General features: G+C 31.4%; 2 protein-coding genes across 3 annotated transcripts; one reads left to right on the top strand and one right to left on the bottom strand.

The window, feature by feature from the left end:
* Positions 1-8,641: 8,641 nt before the first annotated feature.
* Positions 8,642-9,829, bottom strand: LOC115695255 (uncharacterized mitochondrial protein AtMg00810-like). The gene has a single exon (XM_030622334.1). The coding sequence runs from the start codon at positions 9,827-9,829 to the stop codon at positions 8,642-8,644; it is 1,188 nt and encodes a 395-aa protein (XP_030478194.1).
* Positions 9,830-22,532: 12,703 nt separating this feature from the next.
* On the top strand, positions 22,533-26,024 carry LOC115725680 (pentatricopeptide repeat-containing protein At2g34400). Of its 2 annotated transcripts, XR_009688432.1 has the most exons (3): positions 22,534-23,596; positions 23,758-24,785; positions 25,586-26,024. XR_009688432.1 is itself a non-coding variant. In XM_061117304.1 (2 exons), the coding sequence occupies exons 1-2, from the start codon at positions 22,680-22,682 to the stop codon at positions 24,707-24,709; spliced, it is 1,869 nt and encodes a 622-aa protein (XP_060973287.1). In that variant the 5' UTR covers positions 22,533-22,679; the 3' UTR covers positions 24,710-25,145. The 2 variants fall into 2 exon arrangements, 1 of the variants encoding a protein (XP_060973287.1); XM_061117304.1 differs by lacking the exon at positions 25,586-26,024 and having other exon boundaries at positions 22,533-23,596; positions 23,758-25,145.
* Positions 26,025-26,033: the final 9 nt, after the last annotated feature.

Below are 26,033 nucleotides of genomic sequence, written 5' to 3'. Positions count from 1 at the left end.
TCAATATGTAAATTGGTCCGAATGATACGAACGACGTGATCATTTATACATACATATAATTCATATATATTGAACTAAATCGTTTTTAAGTGCCTTTTGAAAAGTCAAAACCCATATATACCCAATGATATTATAAAAATGGTACAACTATATATGTGAATATATATATATATATTGATACATACTGTACTCAATTTATGTATATACGTATATGTACGAATGCATGAATCTGGGAGATCAAATATTTGATGTTTGATGTAATTAAAATTCTTTTGTCTCAACTAACCATAGCGTGGTAACACATATTTAGCTATTGTGAAAGTCGGGTATGTTAGCCATGATCTTTTTTTTTTATATATATATATATATACTAGCAAAAAACTACGTGCGAGACACGTATACTAAATTTTATGCTAAGTTTTTTCTATATTATTTGAAAGTGAAATTATTATTGAATACTGAATGCAATATATTAGTGTTTAAGAAAGCTTAATGATTTAAATATGTTCTTAAGTTAATCCAAAAATAAACTAAAAATTGATGTTCTAATACTTAAAGAAACATTACTTAAATGGGGGTAAGATAAAAAGAAAATTAAAAATCAATCTCTAAATTGTTGATAAGTGAAGATAGCATTAGTCTAAAAATTGTAGATAAGAAAACTAATGATAGTCATTGGTGGATTTCAATCTTCATTTTCTTTGATAGAGACAATAGTGTAATTTTTGTATTTTGCACTTTTCATTCTAGCTGGGTCCGCATATATCTGGATTATCCATTTTTTCTTTGATAAATTGAATATGGTAGTGTCGACAAAGCGGCAGTATTCCTGCAAACAGTGATGTATTTTCATGTAAGATGATTAGACATGGTGTGCATAATTTATTTAATTGAAAAATCAACTTATGAAAGGCATGTAAAACTATTTAATTTTTTAAAAACTACACCTCTGTAGTATATTTCATTAGACTAAATAAATGTGAACTTTATAATCAGGTTAGACTTTTTTTATTATTATTTAGTCTGAGTTCATATTTATTGATTCACTACATATTTTATTTTATAATTAATTAATTTTTAATCAATTTTTTTTTTTTATGTATCTCTATAATTTCTGTTTCTTTTATTAATGTGAAACTTTAGCCTTAATTAGTTCCCTTCTAGCCCAATAAAATTAAGCCAGATCTACTTCTCACTTCCCTTTCATTATATTTTAATTGATGTTTCTTTACGTGATTCTTTATATATTCTCTATTGTTATTATTAATGATTTAAAATTGAATTATTGATCTTAGATATTAATTGATGATCAGCATTATTATTAAAGATAGTGTTGGAGAACTTCATCCACTGAAGTGTGCTCGAAAGCATGAGGAATTCCCGCTGGTGATAAGATGACAACGACGATTTGAGCGCTGCACTTGACGCACAACTCACTCGCCTTCTTGAAAAGCCCATCTCATCTCTTAGAGAAACTGACAAGCATATTAGAGGGTTTTTTTTTTGTTGTTTTTGTTTTTTTTTTTGTTGTTGTTCTTCTCCCTCTTCCAAACTTCTCTTACCCATAGTACTTGTAGGAGAAGAAAACATAAAAGTATTGTCTTGGTTCAAAACTTCTTAAGACAGGGTAATTTGTAATAAACGATAGATAAATTAAGTTATCAATACATCCCAAACGATCAGGAAAAGTGAATTCAATTCAATTTGATAAAATCAAACTCGAGAAACAACCCAACCGATATCAAATTTTCTATCGTAGAATATAATGATCCGCTAACCAAACCCTAAACAAGAAATTAGACGTTTGGTATTCATCGTGAAAAGAAATAAACATACAGTTATTATCAAATATAATCACATAGTGACTTCATCAAATAGCATACACACATATATACTACTACAATTCTTTTTAAACTTATTTCAGTGAGGATAAATGAAACAAAAGAAAACTTACAGTAAAAACTCTAAAACGGCCACAAAATCAATAAGAAAAAGCCAAAAACCTAAAAAGCACAAGTGTTCGGTAGAAAAAAAAAGTAAATAAAAAAATAGATAAATAAAATCATGGAATTCATTTTCTATCCCTAAGATGAGATCAAAACATAAAAATAACATGTACCATTATGATTTGTAAGGGAAAACGAGAGCATACAAGCAAACGAGGTGAAAGAGGAAATAGCAGAATAAGAACGCCGGACTGTAAAATTTGTTAGTCTATTTATCAAAATAAAATACAAAATAGCATATATTTATAGTTCTAAGCAAAACCCATAAAAATTTTGAAGAAAAAATATGTCAACAATGGCTTAATCAGATCTGTGACTTTGAGATAGAACACCATGATTCTCAATATACGATAATGACAATAGGTGAGAAACAATAGTAACAATGACTTTGAATGGTCAAGATGTAAATATAATGCATTATGAAAGAAAAAGTGTTTACTTAAATAATAATAATAATAATATTAATAATATTAATAACACTCTAATTTTTTTCTATGTCACCTACTTATTTATTTTTATATTCATAATTTTTTAATAGAGCTATTTAAAATTTCATATACTTTAATCTTATAACTATTAGCTTATTAATAAATAAATAATGAAATTTTTTAATCCTTTTAATAATAATAATAATTAATATTAGGGTAAATACTATTTTAGACCCTCTATTGTATTAAATGACAAAATAGACCCTATATTTTCTAAAATAGTACAAATATGACCCTGAACTGATTTTTTTGTCAAAATAAAATTTAATAATAATCCGATCTAAAAGTGTTATGACAAAACTATATACATTTTTTGTATCTGTTCGTGTTAGGAATTGTCTTGAAGTTGGTTACACTAAAAAAAAAGTTATCGAAAATTTAGCTCAGAATCATATTCTTACCATTATGAAAAATACAGGGTCCATTTTATCATTTAACAAAACAGATGGTCCAATCGATACTTTTTGCAAAATACAAAATCTAAAATGATATTTACCCTTAATATTATGGTGAATAAACTTAAAATCATGATGTTTTAATAAATAGAATTATTATTATTATATCAGAAAAATATTATAATAATGACGTGGATTATATTAATTATCAACATGATAAGTTTTCACTCTAGATACAAGGTTTAAACGTTGATGAGTTGTACGAAATACAACAAATGTTGATATTATGACGATATTTATTGTATGTTTATTTATTATTATCATTACTAACGAGTGATAGGAACTTGTAAAGTGAAAGGAAAAAAAACATTATGTGAAGTTGGCAACTATCAATAATGTTCATCGAGATTATAGGCCTTGCATTACCAAACTATATAAAATATACTAAATTATAATATCACTGAACTTATTACTTACCCAAAATAAAAAAATAAAAATCATAAAATAAAGCATGTAATGGAGTGTCATTTTAAGGTTCCATAGCCAATTTACAGTCTACAGATTTAGCTATTTTATATCTGAGTGCTCTAAGCAGAAAATAAACGATATTAACTTCATATAATTAAGTGGTAATAAATGAATATTAATATATAAATAAAGTTGATAGATCATAGAATTATGAACATTAATCAGTGGAATACGGGTCTTGTGGATTTAAGAAAAAGCTCAATTAGTTGCTCCTCGATAGACCCCTTCGACTCCTTCTGACTATTTTGACAAAATAGCATATTATTAACTTGAGTACACTGCCAACGCCATGAGCATGCATAATATTGTTTGCTCAAATCTCCTCTCCGTATCAAATCTCTGGTTGTTTTCTTTTTAAATAGGTTGTGATTCTAGAATATCAATTCAAATATTAATGAGATTTGTTTTATTATTATTTTATTATATATAAATAATATTTTATTATTTTATTAAATAAAAATAAAAGTCACCCATTAATTTCTCATAAACCAAAAATTTTAGTTATATAGGCAAACTTTATATAGAATAGATATATAGATATAGATTTATATATATATATAGATTTTAAATTATATATAAAAATATTATATTTTTGTTTTATGATAATTGAGTAACTTGTTAAACTTTAATTTCTTTTAGTATAAGATTAAAAAGAACTAATATTATAGATATAGAACAAATATTAAAATAAATATGATTTTTTAAGAAAAATAATTATCAATATTGTTATATATATTTTAAAACTAAAAAAAAATTAAAGCAGAGATGGCATATTAATTATTTCAAAATATACCTTTATACACATGCTTCTTCCACAAACATCATCAAAGTAGTAAATTTATAGTTTTTAGAAAAATATACTACAATTATTATAGTATATTATAAATTATAGTAATATCATCAATAAATTTATCAACTCCATAAAATATCATTAATTATAGTCGACATGGTCTTAATTTTGCGCTTTGATATCCACTATTGATTTTGCATAACACAAACTTATAAAGATTTAAGCAAACATAAAAAGAGAGTATTAGTCTCAAAGCTCCTACTCTAATATGTATATTATAAACACAAATAAATAATATATAATAACACATACAAATAAATAATATATAATAACACTTAATTGTAGATACAAAATCAATACTATGTGAAGTAATTTTTTTTTTAAAAAAAAAATACAGAAGTGGAAAACAATTTTCCCATATAAAGAAAATTAAAAAAAAATAAAAATAAACTGATAATGTAGAGAGAGGCATAGAAGGGAGAGTGATTAAGATTTAGGGTAGGTTAATATCACCTAGTCTCAATTTTGTGTTTTGATGTATATTATTTACATACCACCACACTTATAAGAATTTAAGCAAACACAGAAAGAGTGTTAGTCTCAAGATTATATTCTAATATGTATATTATAAACACAAATCAATACATAAAAACACTTAATTGTAGATACAAAATCAATACCATATAAAGTGATTTTTCTTTTCGCGCGGGTTGTGATTTTTCTATTGTAGATACAAACCGCGAAGAGCGCGGGTTGTGATAGACTTGCATATGTTTGCAATTTTCTTTTCGCTAATTGTTAGAAACAATGATACGAACCCCAACATCATCAACTCTGTATTAATTCATGGTTAACAATTAGTTATATATAATAGTCCCACAATAATCAATTCATATTGAAAGAAAAGCATTACGAATGAAAATCACACCTGATTTGATCTTATCAAGAGCTTCAAGTAGAAATTTCTTCCGTCTTTTGTTTAGAACTTCATGCTATAAACAGTGTGCTTCATGCGATATAAATTGGGGATTCCCCGTTAATCTCAGCCAAAAAAGGGTTATTAATAAATAAATATTAATTTATAATTAAAGATATTTTGAAAAGTTAATCGAAAAAGAAGATAGATAAATATTTTAATATTTTTTAATTAATTAATTAATTAATTAATAAAAAATGAGAGAATTAAGGAGATAATTGATAGAGGCATTTAGGAGGCTATTTTATATAGATATATAGATGGTTGTGATTCTCCAATATTTAATATCAGTTCAAATATTAATAAGATTTGTTTTATTATTATTTTATTATTTTATTAAATAAAAATTAAAAGTGACCCATAAATTTCTCATAAACTAAGAATTTCAGTTATATAGGCACACTTTATATAAAATAGATATAAATGAATTAAAAAAAAAAGAGACTTACTGTGTATAAAAAATATGTGATATACGAAAAGTTAATTAATTACATTCATACATAACAATATGAACATGACTAAAAATACAATCACGATATTTTTCTTGTCAAAAATATTTCTCTCAAACATTATGAAATTTAACTTCATAATATAAGATTCAAATTACTTTTATAAAGACACAAGATTTAGAGTAGTTTTGAATTTTATGTTACAATTCTCATCAAAATAGAATTGTAATCCGAGTGATCTTCCAATTCACTAAAATTAGACCAAAATGAGTTTCGAACCAAAATAAACTCAATGTCTTTAAAGAATAAGAGATCATGAAGATGCAATTTTTTATGAACTACGTTCGATTTGATCCCATTTTGGGTACGTAGGCAACCTAATTGCCAAGATTAGGTACAATCACAATTTCTAAAATTCTCAAAGAGGTCATTAATCTCATCAAATCCCAAATGAGGTCATTCACCTCTATAAAAATTCTAAATGAGGTCATTCACCTCAAAATTCTCAAATGAGGTCTTTTACCTCAAAAAATCTCAAGTGAGGTACTCTTATCTCAAAATGCTAAATGAGGTCATTCACCTCAAAATGGCAAAGTGAATTCACTTTCACAAAGATTGTCGGAACTACGTTTGACTTGATTCCTATAAAAGGATACGTAGGCAACTTAGTTGCTAAGACTAAGTGCAGTCCCCGATACCGCAAAATGGTATAAAACATAACTCTCAAAATTCCATAAAAGGTCATACACCTAGGAATTTTTCCAAATTTTCAAAATAGCAAATGATTCCTGAAAGTGGTTATCTACCGGAATCCTTATATCCAAATTCTAAAATACCGCATTCTGACCTACAAGTGGCTTGATCCTTCACAAAGAAGGTATGTAGGCAGCTCAGTTAATTGAATGGACTGAGTTCAGCTGTAATTCCAAATTTACCCCAAATTTCCCAAATTTATTTTAATTATTTAATATCATCGTAATTGGAATCAAAGGGTATTTCCTTTATTTGAAAGGATTGTAATTAAGAGGTTATTCTTATAATCTTGGATGGATCGAACTTAAATTAATAAACTCTTATGCTATAATTTTGGCATAGGTGAAATTGTGTTTTGCATTTATTTTTAATATTCTAAATGTGAAATTTTTGCTTAACATTTATATAGAGTTTAAATTTAAATTTATATAAACATATTTATTTTTAAAAAGAGTAATTCATCAAAAAAAAAAAATCGCATAAATACACAAATACACAAATATATAAGCCCAATGAATAAATTAATTCAAATAGAACATACCTCTAATTTCAGATTGTTGGTGATTAGTCGTAATAATTCAAACTTTTGGAAATAAATTAGCTCATGTCCTTTTGTGCCAATGTAATTGGAAAATCTTTTGGCTCAGTTCTACCTGAAAGTTGCTTATCAAATTAATTGACAAATATAATTTCTTAATTTCCTTTTCTTTGTTATATATTGAGGATATATAATACTATTATAAACAAAACATTTGAATAAATATAATTCTAATAAATAGAAGAGATATATACCTGATATATATCACACACACTCAATGGAGAATTGTTCACTGCCAATGGAATGAGATGTGAAACAATAAACCATAAGTTATCTATGCTATGATTTAGTTGATAGTAAAGAAGAGATAGATATTTTTTGGGTTTAATTATTGAGTTTATTTTTAAATTTTAATGAAAAAAATATAATGGTTAGGTGTATGGTTTCTATATTATATAAATAATACAAAATTAAAAAAAAATAACAAAAAAATATCAAAAATTAGGGATCGATATACAGTTTGTTAGAGAGATATGTGGCTAAGATGATTTTTTTTTAATTTAAAAAAAGATTGTATCATTTTTTGGGTTTAATTATCGTGTAAGAATAATTCATGTGTAAATTTAAAAAAAAAATAACAAAAAAAATATCAAAAATTGGGGATATACGGTTTGTTAGAGAATATGTGACTAAGATGATTTTTTTTTTTTTTTTAATTTAAAAAAGATTGTTTAATTTTTTGGGTTTAATTATTGGGTTTATTTGTTAACGGAGATCAAACCTATTATCATCGTTAAATTTAACAGAATATTCTTTTATTTTTAAAGTATATTCTGTTAAACCAAGAAATGCCGTTAGATAGACATTTTTAATATATAAAGATATTAAATAATTATATAAATAATAAAATTAAATTTATTTTTATGTATATTTTTTTTTTAAAAAAAAATATATGCTTATTTGAAAAAAAAAATAATAATATCTATATAGAAAACTCTAAAAAATTAAAAAAATTATCATACACCTTCTTATATAAATAAAAAATTACGCAATTTTTTTCTTTAAATATACATTATACTAAAAAAAATTAGAAATTAAATATTTCTTACACAAAATAGAGATCTAAAATAGAAAGAAAATAATAAATCTATAGAAAATTCATCATATAATTTTAAAAGGGTAAATAGTGGCATAAGTACCCAAAGTTTTAGGTTTGTAAGCGGCATAAACCCAATGATTTTTTTAGTAGCATAAGTACCCAATGTTTATAAAATTGTAATTTTCTTCTAGTTTTATCAGTACAGACTCTGTTATTATCTTAAACAGTCACACATATAAGACCAAAATTTTAGATTATTTGGTCTGGACGAAAAATATGTAGTATCGAAAACTTCCAAATTTTTTTTAATAAATTTAAAACGGAGCCTGTACTGACGAAAATAGAGAAAAATTACAGTTTTACAAACATTGGGTACTTATGCGACTAAAAAAAATCATTAGGTTTATGCCGCGTACAAACTCAAAACTTTGGGTACTTATGCCACTATTTGTTAAAGAAATGAACTTTTACAAAGAATGAATTCTCATTAATTAACCAACTGTAACAACAGTTTATATAGGTACACAAGCTGATATGAAATGACCAAAAGACCATTAACTAACTTAACTGAAAAACCGGTAACAGACAACTAATAATAAACAACTAATTACAGAACAATTTATTCTATACTCTTAACATCCCCCCTCAAACTTAGGTTGGATAGAGATACAATCCTAAGTTTGTCCCTGAGAAGAAGAAATCGTGCATTGGACAGGGCCTTTGTGAGTATGTCGGCAGTTTGATCGTATGCAGGGGTGTGCTTGACAGTTAGAGCTTTGGTAAGAATCTTTTCCCTCACAAAGTACAGGTCGAGTTCTATGTGCTTAGTTCTTGCGTGAAGAATAGGATTGGCAGACATGAGAACTGTGCTAAGGTTGTCGCACCAAATGGTTGGATGCCTAGGAATTTGTATCTTTAGTTCACTGAGCAAGCTTTGTATCCAAGTGATTTCTGCTGTGAGGCTAGCAAGGCTTCTGTATTCAGCTTCAGTGCTGGATCGGGACACAGTGTGTTGCTTCTTGGAAGACCAACAGATGAGATTGGAGCCTAGATAAACACAAAAGCCAGTGGTAGATCGTCTGTCATTGATGTCGGATGCCCAATCTGCATCACAAAAACCAACCAGGTCTAAGGATGTTGATCGAGACATGTCAAGCCCATAGTCGAGTGTGCCTTTTAAATATCTCAAAATTCTTTTTACTGTTTTCCAGTGAGATTCAAGAGGTGAGTGCATAAATTGACATACTTTGTTTACAACAAAGGCAATCTCGGGTCTGGTCAAGGTTGCATATTGAAGGGCACCTACCAAGCTTCTGTACTGCTGGGGATTCTTGACAGGATCACTGCCAATGCATGATAGTTTTTCCCCACCTGTCATGGGAGTTGGAAGACTGTTGGCACATTCAAGTTTGGCCTTGCAGAGTATATCTGTTATATACTTTGTCTGTGAAAGGTGAAGGCCATTTGCTGTAGCAGTCACTTGGATTCCTAGGAAGTAGTTGATATCCCCGAGATCCTTGAGTGCAAATTTGGAGTTCAGTTGAGCAATCAGAGTAGATATTTCTGTTGAATTACTTCCAGTAATTAAGATGTCGTCTACATAAACAAGAACATAAGTTGTATGATTGTTCTGAAACCGAATAAAGAGAGAGGCATCTGCCTTTGAACTGTGGAATTCGTAGTGTAAGAGAGAAGTCCTTAGTTTGTCAAACCAGGCGCGAGGGGCCTGTTTTAAGCCATAGATGGCTTTGTGCAATTTGCACACCATGTTTGGACCTTGTTCTTCAAAACCAGGAGGCTGTTGCATGTAAACTTCTTCAATGAGATCACCATTCTAAAAGGCATTGTTCACATCAAGTTGTTTGATGTCCCAATGGTTGTAAAGAGCAATGGTGATAATGATTCGGATAGTGGGTGATTTAACAACAGGGCTGAATGTTTCAGAGTAGTCAAAGCCATATTCTTGGTGAAAGCCTTTGGCTACTAGTCTTGCTTTGAGTTTAGACACACTCCCATCTGCATTTTCTTTAATCTTATAGACCCATTTGCACCCTATTGCTTTTCTTCCTGGTGGTAATGGAACAATGGTGTAGGTTCCATTTCTTTTGAGTGCCACTATTTCAATGTTCATTGCTCCATTCCACTTGGGATCTTTTAAAGCTTCTTGGACAGTTAAGGGTGTTTTAGAGCTTATATACACTTTAGGTTTGTATACTCCAGCTTTAGCTCTAGTTACCATAGGATGCGTGTTGACAGGTGGCTCTTGGGATGTTGCAGCAGAGTTCATAGGTGATGATGCAGAATCGGGTTGCTGTGATATGGATGCTGAGTGGGATAGAGGTGATTGGGGAGGCATAGGTGAGTGATTATGGATGTCATTTGCTCTACTGGGATGAGTTTGAGTTTGAGGAATGACAGGAACAGAGGTTGAGGGTGTGTTGAGTTGAGAGTAAGGAGGTGGAGAGTTTCTGGTGTGAGATTGGACAGCAAAGGGGAATTTATGTTCATTGAATATAACATCTCGTGAGATGTATACCCTTCCAGTAGCAGAAAGGCATTTGTAGCCCTTATGCTTCAAGCTATAGCCAAGAAAGGTGCACTCCTCGGATCTAAAGTTGAGCTTATTTTTATTATAAGGTCTGGTGTTTGGGAAGCAAGAGCACCCAAACACTCTTAACATGCTATAGTCAGGTTCAAGATTGTGAAGTTTGTGAAGAGGAGTGTCTCCCTTAAGCACAGAGGAAGGCAGTCTATTAATTAGGAAGGCTGAAGCTCGCACAACTTCATCCCAAAATTTCAATGGGAGAGAGGCATGTGCAAGCAGAGTCAATGCAGTTTCTATTAGATGCCTATGTTTTCTTTCCGCCACACCATTTTGTTCATGTGTGGTTGGACAAGAAAGTCTATGGTGAATACCATGCTCAACAAGGTATGAGGTGAATGCTTGAAATTCACCTCCCCAATCGGATTGAAGGTTCTTAATGGGTAAGCCTAATTCTTTTTCCACTTGAGTTTTAAAATTGATAAATGTCTGAATTGCATCAGATTTGTTTTTGAGTAAATAAACCCAAGTGAATCTTGAGTAGGCATCAGTGAAATGAACATAATAGATGTAACACCCTAACTATCTTAGGCGTATTACGTGATTTTTAAACGTACTGTGCAGCTCGTTGCTAGTCAACGAGGTTTATGGAAAAACGTGATTAATTAAAATTTTGCTTTTTCATTAAACTTATAAACCATTTTGCAAAAAGTCTCGGGATCCCGATTTATAAAGATATTTACAAACGTTTTTACTGTTCAACTTTTACATCAAAATAAAGTCGTCTAACGACAGTTACAAAATCTCAGCCCTGCTGTCCCGAGGATCGTACGCTCCAGGCCTAACCGCCCCGACATGTACAATCTCATATGCTCGATCACGGTCCATCAGCCACAGCCTTGCCTTTACCTACACATGAACGTAAACTGTGAGTCGACAGACTCAGTAAGAAAAGCATAATAATAACATACATAAAACTGACTGCCGTGTCCAACACGATACTGAGTCCCGCTACTGCCATGTCCAACATGGTACTGAGCACTACTGCCATGTCCAACATGGTACTGAGTTTTGAACGTTCAGGGGACGGTACTATTGACAAGTATCCTCCTGATCGGTCGAACCGGTCATACTCCGCCACGGTCATACTCCAGCTGTACCGACGGGATAGGTCAATAGCACCGAACCACCAACCGGTGTCGGCTGATCGGTCGAACCGGTCATACTCCGCCTTGGTCATACTCCAGCCTGTACCGACGTGACAGGGTTGGATGGTTCGAAGCCTAAATACATATCTAATGTAATCTAGCAGGCTTCCTACATGCACGCTAAACATGTAATCTACATATGCATACTGTTATACTAATCTTACCTGGATTCCGATTTCAGGTGTGCCGGTCAACCTGACTGGAACTGAAGCTGAACGGCGGATTACTGGCTCCTAAACCATAAAAATCACAACGCTATAAGTGACACGCTAAATCACTTCCCGGGGACTAAAACTTGAAACTAAAAGTTTCCCTATCGATAAAAAGCATGGCAATACCCCCAAAAACCCAAAAACGAGGAAAACTAGGGTTCTGAAAAATCCCCAACCGGAATTCCGGTTCTGGGAAAATTCAGGACCCCATCCGGAATTCCGGATGCTCAACCGGAATTCCGGTTCCTCGCAGGCAGCCAACTAAAAATCTCCTAACTTGACCAAATCAAACCCAAATGGTCCCAAACTTTCCAGACCTGCTAAATAGACCCTAATAAACATTTCCAAGGCATCAAACCTACCCAGAAACCACATACACAATTTTTGCCATTGGAGCTCAAGCTTTGAGTTCCAAACTCAAGCTTGAGCAAAACCACATAAACAAGCAATCCACAAGCTTAATTCTACTAAACTAAGCATAAAAATACCTCTGCAAACTAACAGAAACATCCAGCAATAACACAGAAACATATCATAGCATTTCATCCAAAAATCACATATTTTACATATAAACTAAAAGCTTTGAACACCCTATCTAGCATGCTTCAAATAACTCAAATAACATCACATAAACATACTTTGAATCACACAATTTAACCACAGAAACACAGCAGCAAAACCAACTAAAAATTATGCATGCATCTCATTTTTTTCCACATTTTTCTCAAGAATTTAAAGAGAGGAAGACAAGAACCAACCTAGCTTGCAAAGAACCTTAAGAGATGATGAATAACCAGCCAAAATCAAAGGAGAAAAGCCCCCTCCTTGCTGCTCAAAGCTTGGCCGAAAGAGAGAGTGTTTGTGTGTGTGAGTTTTTGGAATTTTCTTTCAAAAATGACTAAGTGTTGGAATTTTGGAAAAAGGAATATAACACATTTTATTTTAGCCAAATAATCACTTAAACAATTATTTATTTTCCATTTAATAAATCATATAAGACAAAACACTAATGGGGCAAAAAGACCATTTTGCCCCTCCACCATAAAATCACTAAAATCATACTAAAGGGGTATTTTTGGGACATTCTAAATTCTCGGCCAATCCCGACATTCCCAATGTCTAAAACCCGTCCCCAAAATACTAACATACTAAGTTGTGATTTCTACTGAGCCAAACGCCGAGTTCCAAAATACCGGACACCGGAAATGCGAAATATAAAAACTGCTGATGACATAATTATGCATATCTGAATTTCATAATTAACAATGATAAATTATTTAAATGGCTATAAATAATTTCATGATTAACATAAATAACAGCTAATTTCCAATTTAACTAAGCGGGCTTTACAATAGAAGTAACCATTAGATGAAACCATAGGAGAAGGTCCCCATAGGTCAGTGTGGATTAATTGGAGAGGTTGTGTATAGATAGTGTCAGAATTTAGGAAGGGAAATTTATGTATTTTACCTAGACAGCAGGCAGAGCAAAAATCAGAGATTTCTTTATTGATATTATGGATGTTACAATTGTTCAAAACACTCTTGACAGTCTTGGTAGCAGGGTGACCTAGCCTCGAATGCCATAAATGAAACAATGATTCATTGTTTGAAATGGTTACATTTTGAACATTGTTACAAGTACTATGAGCTGTATTACAGGATGCATCTAATGGAATATAAATGTTGCAAGGCTGGTGTCTGTCAGGAATGGAGGGTAGATTTAGAGAGTGAAAAACATATAGGCCAGCATCAAGTGAACCCCGCAGCAACACCTTCTGAGTCTTCTGATCCTTAACAAGACAAAAGTTAGGGTGAAACTCAAAGAAAACACCATTGTCAGCAGAAAATTGGGAAACACTAATCAAGTTCTTAGTGATTTGAGGAACATGTAATAGATTATTCAAAGTGAGAAGAGTGGACTTATCTGATGCCAAGATTTGTGTTTTACCTATGTTTTGGATTTGTAGGCCACTGCCATTGCCCATAAAAACTTGTTCATTTGCTTGGCATTCAGTCTTTTGCCCAAGATTGTCCTCATTAGCCGTACAGTGATGTGTTGCCCCAGAATCTGGGTACCAGGAGTCATCACAGATGGTTTCTGCAGTGGCAAGCATAGCAGCAGGGTATCCTTGATTTTGTGATCCATAGCCAGGGAATTGAGGGTTGAACCTTTGGTAACATTTGAATGCAATATGACCTGTTCGAAAGCAAATCTGACAGACAACCTTATTGGTATTCTGACCTGTTCCTCGAGATGAATTGTTTGGGTTTCCAGTAGAACCAAACGAGTTGAATGAATTGCCTCTGCCATTTGGCACTACTACAAAAGGCAGAATTCGCGACATTTTAAAAAACGCTTTTTTTCAAGAACCGTCGCTAAAAAAATTATCTGAGTGTTGAAAACTGTCGCCTATACTACATTATAGGCGACAGTTTTTAATACTCGTATAGATTAGGCGTCGGTTTAAAAATGCGGAGCAAAATTTTTTTGAAAAAATATTACACTATACCCGACGGTTTTAAACTATCGGGCAAAGTATTCGCCACAGTTTTAAAACGTGGCCCATAATTTTGCCAGACGGTTCAAAACCGTCGGGTATAGGTCTCAAAAAATTAAAATACCCTTGCACCTCTTGATCTCACTCATTCCCCCTATCTTGCTCTCGAACCCATCAAACTCTCCATCTGAAACCCTCGCGCCTCCATCTTCTCCGATCTCACTTCGTCCATCTCTCTCAATCTCACTCCGTCCATCTCTCTCAATCTCACTCAGCAACTCACTCCGTCCATCTATCTCAATCTCACTCAGCAACTCACTCCGTCCATCTCTCTCAATCTCACTCAGTAACTCCCTCCATCGCTCTCTCGATCTCACTCACTCGGGTCTCTCTCTAGATCTCTCCATCCATCTTCGTCTCTCTCTCTCTCTCTCCCACGGTGACGCAACATCGACACCACCAGCGACGCACCTCCGCCGCCCCTCCACCAGCGATTTAACAATGAAAGGTTTGTTTTTTTTCTCGATCTCATCACTCACTTGTTTTTGTGATTATGAGTATATTTCGCTTTACATGATGGGTATCATCACTTATAAGAAGACATATTTACATAGTGTAATTAGTTTATTTACATAGTGTAATTAGTTTTAGAAGCTTAGGAAACTTCAAAAGTGTCCACGATGGTGATGACTTTTTCTATACTTATAGTGACAAATGATTTCAATCTGTTTGCAGACCTTTGCCTCCTCGGTCTTCTTGATTTAGAAATTTCTGAGAACTTTGTCGTGATTGCTGCCGATTTACTGCGAGTGTGGGTTAATCAACATAATTAATTGCACGAGATATTGCGATTGGTAGAAATTTGAAATAGTTCTTCCAAGTTAGGTGTTACCATCCCAATTAAATTTTTACTCCAGTAAATTTGGTCAAATTATACAAAACTTTGTTGTTTTATTTGCTTAACTTTCTTTTTTAATATTACTATGGATGGCCAGGTTGCTTTAGTTTTATGGGTGACATCTTATATTGGAAGTTTCAATTCAGTTCATGGGTTAATAATTTGAGGTCTCTAGGCTATCATATATAAGTTAATCTGAGTTTAGAATAACTGAGTGTTTTTCTTTGCAAAGCACTATGTAATCGGATGCATTTGGTGTCTGAGCAAAATGAATGAGTGGAAGTAGTTTATTAGTTCCTGTCAAAATGAAGAACAGTTGAAAGATCAATTTTTACTAGGAAAATATGCACTTACAAGTACAAGTTAAAGATCAAAATGATGTGTGTATATATATATATATATTTCTTTTTTCTAAAGCTTTTTCCTTTTTTTTTCGGTTAATCATTTATGGGCTAGATTAAGAAAGGTAAGTTATTCTGATTTAAATATCATTAAATTTGTGTTCGGTTGGTGCTTTCCTTCTAAAGGGGCCATTTATAATTTGATTCAATTAGTGTCTGAAACAAACTGAATGAATGGAAACAATTCATTAGCTTGGCTTTGGATGTGAAGAAAGTTAACGAAAGTGATGTGTAGATGTTTAGCTATTGCTGTTTATGATTTTTCCTTTGTCATGACCGTTGATTGGCTACTTTTGCAGTTTGTATGGTGAGGCAATTCCTGTTAAGGAACTGGCTGAACGTGTTGCAAGCTATGTGCATCTTTGTACACTATATTGGTAGCTCAGGTTAGATAATAAATTTATAATGACTCATTAAATAGTGTTGTCAACTCAGCCCACCTTTGTAATGTGTTTGAAACTATCTATAATTATTATTTATTTTAAATTGTTAATGTTTAATTTTTTTAGAAGTTCATTTGATTTTCTCGATGGTCCAACAAAGTCTTCCTCTTTTATCGGTGGTTCTCCGAGTGATCTCCTCATTCTCGGTATATTATTTAACTGGATAAGGTTATGTATATGTTAAAGAATTTGAGAAAATTGATTAGTCTCAATTAAACATGTTAATTAACAGTTGATGCATATTTTAAATTTAATTTTTAGGTATCGGGTCTTTTGTGTTGATTGAAGAGTACACAATGAAAGAAAGAGTTGAAAAACAATGAAAAAACTCAAGATGAGGAATAGTTCTGATTACCATTCAAGGAATATAGTAGTACGTACTAGTAAAGTTTTTATTTTGTCCAAGTTCTTAGTAGTACCATTTGAGTGTTGTCTTTAAAAAGAGTTCTTAGTAATGATCCTTTTTTAAAGAGTTTTGTTTTTGCTTACATTTTTAATGTTTTCTTAGCTAGTGAATTAGTTAACTGTTTCTGGTTCTTTTGATTAAGTTAAGTATTGTTTATTTTCTTTATTTGGTTGCTTTTAGTCTCTTTTAGGTCACAGTTTTGATGTCCTAATAGTTCAAAAATTGCATGGACAATAATTATGCTTGTTATGCTTTTATCATAAATAGAAATGAAAATATGTATTGGCTAAGCTGAAAGATCTAGTAAAAAATAAATACAAGGAGCACTAGAGATTTATAGCCACATATACATTAGTACTAATTAATATATAATTTCTTTCTTTTTTGTTTTGCAAGGTAAGAGCAATCCGTAACTTAAATGACGAGATGAATCTTCTGCGTGATCAGTGAATTGGATACGTTCGAGCACATGCAGTGCGACAAGGGCTATTATAATAATTAGTTTTTATTTTTATTTATAGTTTACAATATAACTATTTACTTTCATATAACTAAAGATTAATTAATGTTTATACTTTATGTTTGAGTACATAGTTTTATATTTAAGTTTTTGTTCATTATTAATTTATGTTTATACTTTACCTTAATTAATTAGTGACAATGTATAAATAAGTAAAAATTAATTAATGCAGGAGAAAAAAGCAATTTTTTTTTATATTTTTCATTTTTTGACTGTCAAAAACCGTCTATGAAAAATATAAAATTTAAAATTAACCTGAAAACTTTACTATAAGCGACGGTTTGAAACTGTGCCTATACAACTATTGGCGACATTTTAAAACTGTGGCCTATAGTATAGGCCACGGTTTTAAACCGTAGCCTATACTATAGGCCACGGTTTTAAACTGCCGCCAATAGTGTTCACTATAGGCGACAGTTTTAAACCGTGGCCCATACTGTTTTGCCGACAGTTTTCAACCATCGTCTTTTTTTCCTAGTATTCGCGACGCTCGTATAGGAGACGGTTTTGCGGACTGTCGGGAATTCTTTACCCGACTATGTAAAACCGACGGGAATTTGGGACTTTTTAGTAGTGTGGGATTGGTGGTCTGTAAGGTTGAGTATTAGACGTGTTATTGCTAGATCGATTGTTAGCATAGGGGTTCCAATGATTGCTTGTTGGTTGGCTGTTTCTTGGTCTAAAATTCGAATTCGCAAGATTGATAGAGGCTGAATCAAGATCTTTATTCTTGCGTTCTATGCGATGTTCTTGGGCCAAGAGTAGAGCTTCAAGAGCAGTGACTTCAAGGGGTTCAGCTCTCGAGTTTACAGAGATGATGAAGGTATCATAATCTGGGGATGGCAAGCCACGAAAGATAGTAGAAATGTGTTCTTTTGGTGAAGTTTTATGTCCAACAGAATTTAACTTGTCAATTAAAGAACGTACCTTGAGAAGATACTCATTGAGGGTATGAGCACCTTTCTTGAAATTCTGAAGTTCGGTTGTGTATTGATCGATTTTGGCCTCAGTTTGAGAAGCAAAGTATGTGGTGAGAACAGACCACAACTTGGCTGAGGTTTCGCAATTTACGACTCGAGTGAGAATTGGTTCTGACATAGAAGATAGTAACCATGAGTAAAGAAGTTGATCTTGTTGATCCCAATCCATAAAGGCAGGATTAACAGTCCCAGAAGTTTGATCTTGATCTGAAAGAAACTGTGGTGGAGGAGTGAATGTGTTTGAAATATACTGTTGAAGCTTGTGTCCTCTAATGGCTGAAATAACTTGTGGCTTCCATAAGAGATAGTTATCATGATCCAGTTTGGTAGACAATTTGTGAGAGAAAACGACAGGAACGAAGGGAACACCACCAGAACCAGCAGCTCTGTTCTGGCTGGTTCCAGAGGAAATTGTTGGAGACGATTCCATTGAGAAGAAACGATGGAGAAGATGAACGAAAGAGTATCAACGAATTTTAAGGTGAATGAGAGCAATAACCTGCTCTGATACCATGTTAAAGAAATGAACTTTTACAAAGAATGAATTCTCATTAATTAACCAACTGTAACAACAGTTTATATAGGTACACAAGCTGATATGAAATGACCAAAAGACCATTAACTAACTTAACTGAAAAACCGGTAACAGACAACTAATAATAAACAACTAATTACAGAACAGTTTATTCTATACTCTTAACACTATTTATCCATTTTAAAACAACAATCATCACCTTATCTCATTTAGTCACCACTATATTTAAAGTTGATGTCATCACCGTATCTCACTCTTGTAATTATCATTAATATTCTTTCTAATAAGTTTGCTTTGTACATAAAATAAGTTAAACAATGATCGATAAGTACTTACTTTTATTATGTGAGGGAACAAAGAATGATAAACATAATAATTTTAGAATTTTGATATTTTTGACATATTAGTTAATATTAACTATATCTCTCGCTTAAAAAAAATTATATGTAGATCAATTTTTTTAATACATATATATTTATTTATTAGTTATTATATACAAATATATATTCAATCTGTTAAAAAAACAAAAATCAAAATAGTCTACATTAATAAAAATAGACTTCCAAAATGAGATGAAATTCAAAACATTGAAGAAATAAAGAAAAAAGAATAATGCTGAAGATGTAAAGTAAGAACGTATTAGTATTAGTTAGGGTGAAGTTTAGAAAATTCAAAGTATTTTCTAGTCAAATTGAGAATAAATAGTTTTAAAAATTTTTTAGCCGTATTATTTTTATAAGGTTTTAAGAATGATTTTTTTAGTAAAAATTAGAAAAAAAAATAGAAAATTAGAGTAATTGTATACGTATATAAATATTTTATATTAAAAAAATATAAAAAAAATGAAAGAATTAAGGAGAGAATACATAGACCTATTTGAAGTATTTTTAGACTGCCACGTCTCCGACTTATAGTTCTCCTTATTTTTTTATTTAATGGGATTTATTTTATTTTTATTTTATTATATATAAATAAAAAGTGACCATGAATTTCACATAAACCATTTTATTTTTAATAATAAATCATTTTATTTTTAATATAAATAAAAAGTCACCCATAAATTTCTCATAAACCAAGAATTCTGTTATATAGGCACACTTTATATAGATAGATATACATCATATCAAATTTTAAAATTTAAATTTAATGTATTTTATATAATTTTTTTGAATAAATATATTCTCTATAATTTGGTTTCAAAATAATATCAAAAATTATTCTACCAAAAATTTTGGTTTTTTTCCTTATTTTTGATAATTTTATTTCTTACTCTTGATAAAATAATAATAATAAAAAATTAATAGTCTCAATTTTCTTAACTATGTAAAACATACTTTGAAACAACTATGAGTGTGATGTAGATTTTTCTCTTTAATAATATTGTGAATAATTAACCAAAATATATAAGTAACAAATTAAACAGAACTACAACTATAGACTACAAAAATGTAATATAATAATGGAAAATTCTATAGTGCACCCCTTTAAAAGGGATGCACCGATACATCTCTATCTGTTTTAGTATCCGAAATAATTTTTTAGTCAAATTTTTTCTTATGGTCATGTAAATTATACTTATTTAAGACATCCTGCAAAATTTTAAGAAATTCGAAAAAGTTAAACACGCCGAAAATCGCGTTCAAGTAGTGTGTTGCACGCGTGATTATTTTATTTTATACACGTGTAAAATAGACTGTTTGAACATTGTTTTCTATATTGTAAATTATTCCGAATTTCTTAAAATTTTGTAGGATATCTCAAATAGCTATAACGTACATGAATATGAAAAAAATTAGACTAAAAAATATTTCCTGGATGCCGAAACGAGTAGAGAATGTATCAATACATCCATTTTAAGGAGGTGCATTGTAGAATCACTCTATAATAATTATAGTTTAGATAAATTACAACGACACATCTTAATTATTAGCATATTGACCATGAATATAAATCCTGCTTTAATGCTTTCAACACATAATGGTATTAGTTACAAGAATGATCCAATCTAAAAAATCCAGTGCTCTATCATCACAAAAAAAATAAAATACAATTATTGGCTAAATATATCATATAAAATTATCAAAAGTACAAAACAAAAAAACAAAAAAACGATATGAAGACAAGTATATTAAAATAAGGAGACTGAGATAATTAATGTTTAAAAAATAAAATAAAACATACCTTACCACATAATTATAATTATTAACAATTTGATCAATTAGCTTCAGAAATCCTCAAAATGTTTGTGTTGACAATTGGCTTCAAAAATCGTCAATGTTTGTGTTGAATCAAGTGTAGTAGATGATGATTATTCTGTATTGAAAAAAGAACAAAATATATATTATGTCACATATATATGAGATTGGTAGTATTACTTTAGATGTACTACTTTGTATCATCAAAGACATTGCATAATTAATTCAATAGTAACAGAATTATATTGCAAAATATACAAACCATGCATGAATAGCAACAGAATAGAGAGACGTAGAGGGAGAGAGAAAGCAATATTTAAGAGAGGAATGATTAGGAGGATATGGTTGTGCTTTTAAATTTAGGGTTAAGGCTTGTTATTGTGATTTAGTATTAATAGTACACAAAGTTATTTATTAGGCATCATTTTGTGATAGATATTTTAGATATGTTGTTTAATTATTAATTAATGATAAAGATTTAATTATACGGTTGATATTTTTATTATTGTTATTATTTTATTAGTAGTAGTAGTCGTCGTCTTATATAAAACTAATAACTAAGTGACATATACAAATAGATGGATTAATTAATTAATTAATGTTTATAAATTTAATTAAAAATTAAAATATGAGACAATTAAGAGTAGAATAGATATGAGCATTTAGAGTAATTATAGAGTGCCATGTCACCGCCTCATATCTCTCCTTTATATATATCTTTATATATTAAAAGTGTCTATCTAACGGCATTTCTTGGTTTAACAGAATATACCTTAAAAATAAAAGAATATTCTGTTAAATTTAACGATGTTAATAGGTTTCATCTCCCGTTAACAAATAAACCCAATAAAATAATACATATCTCTCTAACAAACCATATAAAATAATACATTTTTTTTTCTAGAAACATAAAGTTACAGTCTAATTTCATTAACAATCATCAATATAAAATTTAAATTCTATATTAAAAAATATCTTTTTTTTTTCTAAATCCATAAAGCTACAGACTAATTTCATTAATATAAATATTCAAGTATGAATACATCAGAACAATTCAAAATCAAAACCAATAAATATTCAAGTATTTTAATAAATTCATAAATAAATAAATCAGAACAATTCAAAATCTCAAATCAAGAAAATTAAAAGTTTAGATTTATAATCTTTACAAATATGAAAAACTTAAATAGATCTATCTACCATTATTGTTGCCGTTGCTCAGTTACTGGATTCTTAAACAAAAACAACTAAAACTTATATAAAACTAATATTTACGTGGCTCGCCACGTAACTCTCATCTAGTATGTATATATATATATATAAAGTTATTGTTAATACACTTATTTACATTGGCTAATTAAATTGTGCTACATATATACTCTGTCTATGTATACATAAGAATTAACCTTGACAGTTAACAACTAAAAGTGAATAAAGTGGCAAATTATGAATTTTGAAAGTTTTACCATCAAAAAAATAGAAATTGGGGATTAATTGCTAGCGAGGTGATACTTCTAGTGGTCATGCTGCAATTTACTCTTAAAATAATTAATATTAAGCGCACCACTTAAATTCTTCCACATGTACACTAGTGTATACTTGAGCAAGGTTCCGATGGTTTTACTACCAAAAATCGGATTGTGGGGAGTAATTTACGGTGTTTATATTACACTCACTAATTAAGCCTTAGTCATAATAAAATTTTGATTGGATAAATGATAAGTTTGGTGTGATTTAAAAAAAAAATAAAAAATTTTCAAATTGTGTTTGGAGTTGGAATAAAGGTCTTTACAAGGCAAAGGGAGTTTGGAGAGACGATGCTAAGCACGAAAATGCATGCAGAGGTTATTTCCCGCCATCTCATATTCACTCTTCAAAAGTCTCCCACTTACCCTACCAAAAACCCATGTCCACCACTTTCTGAGAAGCTATTATCTCTCTTGAAAAAATGTTTCTCCACCAGGAAACTGCGAGAAATACATACCCAAATGCTCGTAAACTCCATTCTAAGGCCCAATTTCCTTCTATCCAAAGCCATTGATCTTAAAGACTTTACTTACGCTTCCCTGCTCTTCCACCGTATCCCTGAACCCAATGACTATGCCTTCAATATCATGATCCGGGGACTAACCACTACATGGCAAAAATACGAACTTACTCTTGAATTTTACTATCAAATGAGGGTTTTAGGGATAAACCCCAATAATTTCACATACCCTTTTCTTTTCATGGCTTGTTCTAACCTGTTAGCGTTAAGCCATGGGCGTGTTGCCCAGTCATCAGTATTTAAGTTTGGTTTGGATAGGGATGGACATGTGAGCCACTCCATTATTACTATGTACGCCAGGTGTGGTCAACTAGTGTGTGCACGGAAGGTGTTCGATGAAATTACCGAAAGAGACTCTGTTTCTTGGAATTCAATGATTTCGGGGTATTCGCAGATGGGTTATGCCCGGGATGCGACTGCACTATTTTATGAGATGAAGGATGCGGGTTATGAGCCTAATGAGATGACTTTGGTGAGTGTCCTTGGAGCGTGCGGGGACTTGGGAAATTTGAGTTTGGGGACATGGGTGGAGGAGTTTGTTGTTAAAAATAAGTTAAAGCTCAATTCTTATTTGGGGTCTGCTTTAATTGGTATGTATGGAAAATGTGGTGATTTGAGCTCTGCAAGGAGGATTTTTGATAGTATGATTAAGAAAGATCGCGTGACTTGGAATGCCATGATCTCAGGGCAAGTGATTCTTACTCTGTTCTTAATAAGTTACGTAGTGTTTTCACCTTCAACTATTTATTGGTTAGAAATTCGACTTATTTTATGTGTGCTAACTAAGTAGTCTTACCTGGCAAGTTCTTATATTTATATATATATATTATTTATCTTATATATGACAGATATGCTCAAAATGGATTGTCAGATGAAGCAATTATGTTATTTAATTTCATGAAAGAGGCTGGTATTGATCCAGATAAAAGAACATTGGTAGCATTGCTTTCTGCTTGTGCTTCAGTGGGGGCTTTAGATATGGGAAAATGGGTTGATAAGTATGCATCACAAAGAGGCCTCATGAATGATATCTACGTCGGTACTGCATTACTTGACATGTATGCCAAGTGTGGGAACTTAGACGATGCACTGAGGATTTTCAATAATATGCCTAAGAAAAATGAGGTTTCTTGGAATGCAATGATATCTGCATTTGCTTTTCATGGGAGAGCCACGGAAGCCATATCCCTATTCAAACGCATGATTGCAGAGGGCGGAGCTACTCACCCGAATGACATTACCTTTGTTGGAGTACTTTCTGCTTGTGTTCATGTTGGTTTGGTTGATGAAGGTCGTCGATGGTTTGATATGATGAGTACATCATATGGTTTGACCCCAAAAATAGAGCATTATTCTTGCATGGTTGATCTTCTTGCACGTGCTGGACTTGTACAAGAAGCTTGGAACTTCATTGAAAAAATGACTGAAAAGCCAGATGAAGTTTTATTGGGGGCATTACTTGCTGCTTGTCAGAAATGCAATAACGTAGATATCTCTGAGAGGGTAACTCAGCTTCTTCTGGAGTTGGAGCCATCAAACTCTGGAAATTACGTTATCTCATCAAAGATATATGCAAAATTAAATAAGTGGGAAGAGTCAGCAAAGATGAGAGTATTAATGAGAGAGAAGGGTGTCAGTAAGACACCTGGTTGTAGCTGGATTGAGTTTGAGAATCAACTTCATGAGTTTCACGCTGGAGATCTCTTAAATGATAGTTCAACTGAGATTAACCTAATATTTAGATTGCTAAACGATGACCTGAAGAGAGAAGGTTATGTTCCTAACCTTAGTGTTCTATAAAAAAATATAAAGAAATGTGGTTTTGCACTCACACTTGTCCCTCCAAAGAACAAACATGGTATCATCCTTTTATCAGGTTGGTAATCTCAAACAAATGTAATTTTTTGTTGGGCTAGGGCAGGTTATAGAATGCAATCTATTATTATTATTATATCTTTCATGCTCATGCTCTTACTGGAAAGGTGAGTAAACTCCTATTTTTATTAGTTTCCTCTCACACACCTACATCTGTTATTTTTCCCATTTAATAAATGTAGAAAATTTCAGGTTTTGAAATCACGGTGAAGCCGAAATGTAGTAAAATTTAATTAGCCTCTACTGGTTTAGGGTCATCTTTCCATATTCAGCTCATGCATTATTTGCAAGCTTTTCGGTCAGTCACACAATTGTAATTCAGAAGAAACTTGATGTGATTATATGAAATCCTAACTTCTAACAGTTTCCTTTCATCAAAAAAAAAAAAGTAGCCTTACAAGCTAAGCTTATTCTGTAGCTTTTAGAAGTGCTGGTTTATTATTTTGGTGGTATTAAATTCATTTACTGTGCACAAATTTGATGGTCTGTCTCTATATATATACAAGGACAAAACAGTGATGATACTCAATAACCACATGCTTATTCTTCATTGGCTTTTGACAAAAATGTTATTGTTGGGTTGATATTGCAAGTAAAACAATACTTGATGGACGTAATGCCAAAATAAAAAGGTCATTCAATATGCAAATACTGTACAACGCTGGGGGACTAGTGGTGTAACGTTTTTCTTCAATTATATACTCTTGTATGCGTATGAGTAGATTCAATAATTATCTTTGATAATTTTATATTACTTGCATCTCAGCTCTAATTATAGCAAGTATTGATTAATTTTGGCAGGAACCAAACATGCATGGGTGATAGTCTTCAGCCGCGACAAAAAATTCTGATGATTTTGTAGTTAACGGTGCTGCATATTGTAGGCGTCTTGCAAGGCAGATCTTGGGAAATCAAGGCATATGTTCATGACAATGGGCAAAGTAGCAGCTCAGTTTACTAAGCCAATTCAGTTCAACTGCAGCAATTTTTGACCATAACAGAACAGGTTTTTATCTAAATTGGGAACTCCAACCCAAAAAGATAATTTAGAAACCTAGTCAATAAAGAAAAAGAAAACATATTTATAGAAAAAGCTACTTTGAAAAAGAAAAGAAATTTCGTCTCATGTTTGCCACTTTATTGAAAAACATCATTGTATATTCTTTTCAAGGATTGCTTTATAAAGTCATCGATTCTTTTACTGTTTATAATTTGAATAGAATACATAATTTGGTGTTTTATGTGGAAT

Source organism: Cannabis sativa, chromosome 6, assembly GCF_029168945.1.
Source record: "Cannabis sativa cultivar Pink pepper isolate KNU-18-1 chromosome 6, ASM2916894v1, whole genome shotgun sequence".
Lineage (NCBI taxonomy): Eukaryota > Viridiplantae > Streptophyta > Magnoliopsida > Rosales > Cannabaceae > Cannabis > Cannabis sativa.
Note: the sequence above shows the minus strand (reverse complement) of the source record. Positions and strands in the feature narration are given on the sequence as shown.

What these genes read in the sequence shown, in the direction of transcription:
- LOC115695255 (XM_030622334.1), bottom strand. Translation starts at nt 9,829, where the DNA reads ATGCAACAGCCTCCTGGTTTTGAAGAACAAGGTCCAAACATGGTGTGC.
- LOC115725680 (XM_061117304.1), top strand. Translation starts at nt 22,680, where the DNA reads ATGCTAAGCACGAAAATGCATGCAGAGGTTATTTCCCGCCATCTCATA. An exon ending in TGGAATGCCATGATCTCAGG is followed by an intron (nt 23,597 to 23,757) that starts GCAAGTGATTCT and finishes TATATATGACAG; the next exon opens with ATATGCTCAAAATGGATTGT.